The 6,390-nt window shown below is 55.7% G+C and overlaps 1 protein-coding gene across 1 annotated transcript; it reads right to left on the bottom strand.

The window, feature by feature from the left end:
• Positions 1–574: 574 nt before the first annotated feature.
• Positions 575–4,770, bottom strand: LOC141477968 (C-type lectin domain family 4 member E-like). Its single transcript, XM_074167114.1, has 5 exons — positions 4,719–4,770; positions 4,172–4,564; positions 2,549–2,694; positions 1,112–1,221; positions 575–1,003 (listed from the first exon to the last, which is right to left on the bottom strand). Exons 1-5 carry the CDS (start codon positions 4,741–4,743, stop codon positions 877–879), a joined length of 801 nt encoding a protein of 266 aa, XP_074023215.1. The 5' UTR covers positions 4,744–4,770; the 3' UTR covers positions 575–876.
• Between the last annotated feature and the right edge of the window lie 1,620 nt (positions 4,771–6,390).

Genomic DNA, 6,390 nt, shown 5'->3' with positions numbered 1-6,390 from the left:
GTTGGAGGTTCTGGGGAGGTATTTGGGGGTCGGAGGGGGGATTTAGGGATGTCTGAGGGGTATTTGGGGGAGCTCTGGGGGGTATTTGGGTATCTGAGGGGGATTTAGAGGGGTCTGGGGAGGATTTGGGGGTCCTGCGGTGCGTTTAGGGAGGTCTTGGGGGGGGGGGTTGGAGGTCCTGGGGAGGTATTTGGGGGTCGAAGGGGGGAGTTAAGGATGTCTGGGGGGTATTTGGGAGATTTAGAGGGGTCTGGGGGTATTTGGGGGAGACCTGGGGGATATTTGGGGGTCGGGGGGGGGGATTTAGGGAGTTCTAGGAGGTATTTGGGGGGGCCTGGGGAGTACTTGGGGGTCTGGGAGGTATTTTGGGGACCCTGAAGTGTAACTGAAGGGATTATGGGGACCCTGGGATGGCCCAAGACCCCCCCTTGGCCCCCCAAATACTTCTGTGGAGCATCACCCCCCCCCCAAATTCCCCCCCTGCTCGGCCAAGGGACCCCCAAACCCCGGAGCCACCCCCCCACCCCATCAGGGGGGTCCCCCTCCCCCCTCAAACTTCCCCAGAGCGGGGTCTCACTTTACACACGTGTTTATTACCCTACAGGGATGACCCCCTCCCCCCCCAGCTCCACCCCGTACCCCAATTTCCCCCCCCCCCCCTCCAGGAGATCCATCCACGGACCCCCCCAAAAAAAACAACGTGCTGAAGGTCGAGGCTTCCTCCTGGATCGCTGCAGGTGGGATGTGGCAAGTAAAAGAGGGGCCAGTGGGTTGCCCCCCCGACAAAAGGGGGGGGTGGAGGATACTGGAAGGAGTGGGGGGACGGGACGACACGAGACACACACACGGAGGATTTTTGGGGTGTCCCTGGCAGGTTTAGGGGTGCCCCTCGCACACCCAGCGTAGTTTGTGGGTGCAGGGGTAGTCGTACCACTGCCCGTCCTCCCTCACGGCCGCGCAGTTCTCCTGCTCCCCCCCGTTGGGCTCGTTCCTGTGCCACCAGCTGTGACAAAAAAAAAAAAAAGGCCGGGGAGGGGGGGGGGGATATCAAGACAATTTTGGGGTGTCCCCCGTCTCCCCAGCACCCCCTGTCCCCCCTACAGGGCCCTACCTGTTTTCCCGGGATAAGACGGTGCCGTTTCCTCGCTTCCAGGTCCCCTCCGTCTCCGCGTCGCTGATGCCCAGCCAGGATGAGCTTTGCAGCAGGGATTTGAGGTGATCCTTTTTATTTTTTTTGGGGGGGGGGTGTCTGGATTATTTTAGGGTTCTCTTAAATCCTATATATTTAAGGTTAAGGGAGGGCAGGGGGGGGGGGGAGCAAAGGTGGCACCCCACGGCAGAGCCCCCCCCTAACCCCCTGCCCAACCCTGGGGACAGCGGGGGACAGCAGGTAGGACCTGGTGCCTTATAGCCCCCCTCTAAAATCTTATATATATTTAGATTTAGGGCTGGGTTTGGGTTTTACCGGGGTCTGGATTATTTTAGGGTTCTCTTAAATCCTATATATTTAGGGTTAAGGCCTCATTGGGGTCTGGATTATTTTAGGGGTGTCTTAAATCCTATATATTTAGAGTTAGGGCCTCATTGGGGTCTGGATTATTTTAGGGGTGTCTTAAACACTATATATTTAGATTTGGGGCTGGGTCAGGGCCTCGTTGGGGTCTGGACTAGTTTAGGGTTATATTAAATTATATATCTTTAGGGTTAAGGCCTCATTGAGGTCTGGATTATTTTAGGGGTGTCTTAAATGCTATACATTTAGATTTAGGGCTGGGTCAGGGCCTCGTTGGGGTCTCGACTAGTTTAGGGTTATATTAAGTTATATATGTTTAGGGTTAAGGCCTCATTGGGGTCTGGATTATTTTAGGGGTGTCTTAAATCCTATATATTTAGATTTAGGGCTGGGTCAGGGCCTCGTTGGGGTCTGGACTAGTTTAGGGTTATATTAAGTTATATATCTTTAGGGTTAAGGCCTCGTTGGAGGACTGGATTATTTTAGGGTTCTCTTAAATCCTATATATTTAAGGTTAAGGCCTCACTGGGGTCTAGACTAGATTAGGGATCTCTTAAATCTTATATATTTAGGGTTAGGGCTGGGTTAGGGCATTGTTGGGGTCTGGATTATTTTAGGGTTCTCTTAAATCCTATATATTTAGATTTGGGGCTGGGTTGGGGCGTTGTTGGGGTCTGGACTCACTTTAGGGTGAGGTTTAGGGTTAGAGTCAGGTTTTGGCTGGATTATTTTTTTAGTATTAGGCTCTCTTAGGAATGGAGTGGGACTTAATTATAGAAATATTAGCTACCAGAGTATAAATTTAGGGTTAAAAGGACAGAATTGGGGTAAATCTGAGGGCGAGGGCTCAGCAGCACCCAGCCGGGTGGGGGGTGGAAATGGGGTGACCCCCAAGCTCTTGTAGGCATCAGGAGGGGGTTTGGGGGGTTCAGAGGAGGCTTCCAGGACCCCCAGGAGATGGTCACCTACTTCCCCACCGAGGCCACCTGGCCCTGACATTGTCCCCCCGCCCCGGTGTCCCCAAATGCCACTCACCTTCTCCTCGGCCCCCTCCACCTCCAGGAGCTCCGTGCCCAGGACCGAGCAGAAGCGCCGGGCGTTTTCCCAGGAACTGGCCATTTTGGAGTAAAAATAGCAGGAATTCCCAAAATAACTCCAGCCTTTGGGACAAGGGGAACAGACTGGGAACAGGGGTGGGGGGGACACAAAAAAAAAAGGGGGGGGGGGGTTTAAATATGGTATATTTAGGGTTAGGACTGGTTTGGGGGTTTTAGACTGGGTCAGGGTTGGGTTAAATCCTCTATATTTAAGGTTAGGACTGATTTGGAGTTGGGATTGGGCTGCGATTGGGTTAAATCCTCTCTATTTAGGGCTAGGACTGGTTTAGACTGGGTCAGGATTGGGTTAAATCCTCTATATTTTGGGTTAGGACTGGATTTGGGGTGCCCTTGAGGTTTGGACTGGATTAAATCCTGTATATTTAGGGCTAGGACTGGTTTAGACTGGGTCAGAATTGGGTTAAATCCAATATATTTAGGGTTAGGACTGGATTTGGGGTTCCGTTGGAGTCAGGATTGGGTTCAATCCTCTATCTTTAGGGTTGGGACTGGTTTGGGGGTTTTAGACTGGGTCAGGGTTGGGTTAAATCCTCTATATTTCGGGTTAGGACTGGTTTCGGGGTCCCCTTGGAGTTTGGACTGGATTAAATCCTGTATATTTAGGGCTAGGACGGGTTTAGACTGGGTCAGGATTGGGTTAAATCCCATATATTTCAGGTTAGGACTGGTTTCAGGGTCCCCTTGGGGTCAGGATTGGGTTCAATCCTCTATCTTTAGGGTTAGGACTGGATTTGGGGTGCCCTTGGGGTCAGGATTGGGTCAGGATTGGGTTAAATCCCATATATTTCGGGTTAGGACTGGTTTCGGGGTCCCCTTGGGGTCAGGATTGGGTTAAATCCTCTATCTTTAGGGTTAGGACTGGTTTTGGGTCCCCTTAGGGTCAGGATTGGGTTCAATCCTCTATCTTTAGGGTTAGGACTGGTTTCGGGGTCCCCTTAGGGTCAGGATTGGGTTCAATCCTCTATCTTTAGGGTTAGGACTGGTTTTGGGTCCCCTTAGGGTCAGGATTGGGTTAAATCCTCTATATTTTGGGTTAAGACTGGTTTAGACTGGGTCAGGATTGGGTTAAATCCCATATATTTCGGGTTAGGACTGGTTTCGGGGTCCCCTTGGGGTCAGGATTGGGTTAAATCCTCTATCTTTAGGGTTAGGACTGGTTTTGGGTCCCCTTAGGGTCAGGATTGGGTTAAATCCTCTATATTTTGGGTTAAGACTGGTTTAGACTGGGTCAGGATTGGGTTAAATCCCATATATTTCGGGTTAGGACTGGTTTCGGGGTCCCCTTGGGGTCAGGATTGGGTTCAATCCTCTATCTTTAGGCTTGGGACTGGTTTCGGGATCCCCTTTGGGATTTGGCCTCATTTAGGATTCGATTAAATCCCTTAAATCCCCCGAAATCCGCAATTCGATCGATTTAAGCTTCGCTTCAACCGCGGCTTTTCCAACTCGGGGCTGAAATTTCTGAACCCAAAACTCTAAATATTTAAAAATTTAAATTTAGGAAGGTGGGGGGGGGGGACACACACACACACACACTAACCGGAACGGGAACAGAGGGTTTCCTTGCTCTCGGGGATGACCCAGCGGCTCCATTCCCGGTCTCCGGAATAAAGCATCACCGTCTTCTGCCGGTTGTTGCCGTAATTAAAATACAGCTTAAAACCGGCCAAGGCCAACAACCCGCCGGCCCCGCACTCCCACCGCTGCAGCCCAGTATCCTCCCGACACGTTTCCAGTTTCACCAGGGCCAGGTTTTGGCTACTGGTGGCCGTAATGCACCGTCGACCCCCCCAACCCCACAGGCGACCCCCCGGCAACCATTGGAAGCGTTGGGCCACCGCTTGGGGTTGGCAGGTTGTCACCGTCAGGTCTTGTCCCCTGGTCTCCACGCACATGTCGTGGTCTTCGTTGTACAACTGGAAGGTCTGGGAGGCTGTGGAGAGGGTCCCGGTGACACGGTGGTGGTGGTGGGGGACGACACACGGACGCATGGATAAGGGGGTTTGGAGACAGGCAGAGGTTGGGGACGCGTCCGAGGGTGTCACCCGCGGGAAGGGAGGGGACAAGGCGGGGGGGGACACACGCACCCAGGTCTGGCAGCTCCTTGGACATCTCGGCCTCCAGCGCCGCCGTCAGGGCTGCAACTGGGGGGGGGACACACACAAATTGGGGGGACACACACATACATAGAGGTCACCCTGTCACCGCAGGGCACGGGGTGTCCCGGGGGGGTGTTGCTGTGCGTTGTCCTCGTGGTGACACCAGGGGCACTGCCATGGGGACACCTCAGGCATGGGGACAATGGGACACCCCAGGCATGGGGACAATGGGGACACCCCAGACACTGCCATGGGGACAATGGGACACCCCAGACATTGCTATGGGGACACCTCAGGCATGGGGACAATGGGGACACCCCAGACACTGCCGTGGGGACACTCTGGGCATGGGGACAATGGGGACACCCTGGACATGGGGACAATGGGGACACCCCAGACACTGCCATGGGGACCCTTGGACATGGGGACAATGGGGACACCCCAGACATTGCCATGGGGACCCCTTGGACATGGGGACAATGGGGACACCCCAGACACTGCCATGGGGACAATGGGACACCCCAGACATTGCTATGGGGACACCTCAGGCATGGGGACAATGGGGACACCCCAGACACTGCCGTGGGGACACTCTGGGCATGGGGACAATGGGGACACCCTGGACATGGGGACAATGGGGACACCCCAGACACTGCTATGGGGACACCCTGGACATGGGGACAATGAGGACACCCCAGACACTGCCATGGGGACAATGGGACACCCATTGTCCCCATGGGGTGTACCATGGGGACAGCCCGGGCATGGGGACAATGGGGACACCCCAGACTGCCATGGGGACACCCCAGGCATGGGGACAATGGGGACACCCTGGACATGGGGACAATGGGGAGACCCCAGACACTGCCGTGGGGACCCTTGGACATGGGGACAATGGGACACCCCAGACATTGCTATGGGGACACCTCAGGCATGGGGACAATGGGGACACCCCAGACACTGCCATGGAGACAATGGGACACCCCAGACATTGCCATGGGGACACCCCAGGCATGGGGACAATGGGACACCCCAGACATTGCTATGGGGACACTCTGGGCATGGGGACAATGGGACACCCCAGACGTTGCTATGGGGACACTCTGGGCATGGGGACACCCCGGACATCGCCATGGGGACATCCTGGACATTGGGACAATGGGGACACCCCAGAGCCTGCCGTGGGGACAACCCAGGCATGGGGACAATGAGGACACCCCAGACACTGCCGTGGGGACAATGGGACACCCCAGACACTGCTATGGGGACACTCTGGGCATGGGGACAATGGGGACACCCTGGACATGGGGACAATGGGGACACCCCAGGTACTGCCATGGGGACACCCTGGCCATTGCCGTGGGGACACCCCAGGCACGGGGACACCCTGGACATGAGGACACCTTGGGTGTGGGGACAATGGGGACACCCCAGTCAGTGCCGTGGGGTGGGGGTGGGACGGGGGGGCTGGCATTGAGGGGTGCTGAGCGCTCAGCGCCCCCCCCCCCCCCCCCCCCTCCACCCCCCCTTCCCGTGGAGACCCCCAGCACCCCAAGAACCTTAACTCTGCCCCCCAACAGCCCCATCAGATCCCCGGATGGAACGGGGCCCCCCCCCCCGGAGCCCCCCACCCCCGGAGGCCCCCCCCCCCCATCTCCTC

The sequence above is a fragment of the Numenius arquata genome, unplaced genomic scaffold (assembly GCF_964106895.1).
Source record: "Numenius arquata unplaced genomic scaffold, bNumArq3.hap1.1 HAP1_SCAFFOLD_1868, whole genome shotgun sequence".
NCBI classification, from domain to species: domain Eukaryota; kingdom Metazoa; phylum Chordata; class Aves; order Charadriiformes; family Scolopacidae; genus Numenius; species Numenius arquata.
The sequence above is the reverse complement of the archived record's forward strand: the minus strand, read 5'-3'. Positions and strand labels throughout refer to the sequence as shown.

Bases quoted from the DNA above. Each gene is read 5' to 3' on its own strand.
- LOC141477968 (XM_074167114.1), bottom strand. From the start codon at position 4,743: ATGTCCAAGGAGCTGCCAGACCTGG. The intron at 1,222-2,548 runs GTGAGTGGCATT...AAAAATAAAAAG, and splicing joins TGGAGGGGGCCGAGGAGAAG to GATCACCTCAAATCCCTGCT. The intron at 1,004-1,111 runs GTAGGGCCCTGT...TTTTTGTCACAG, and splicing joins GTCTTATCCCGGGAAAACAG to CTGGTGGCACAGGAACGAGC.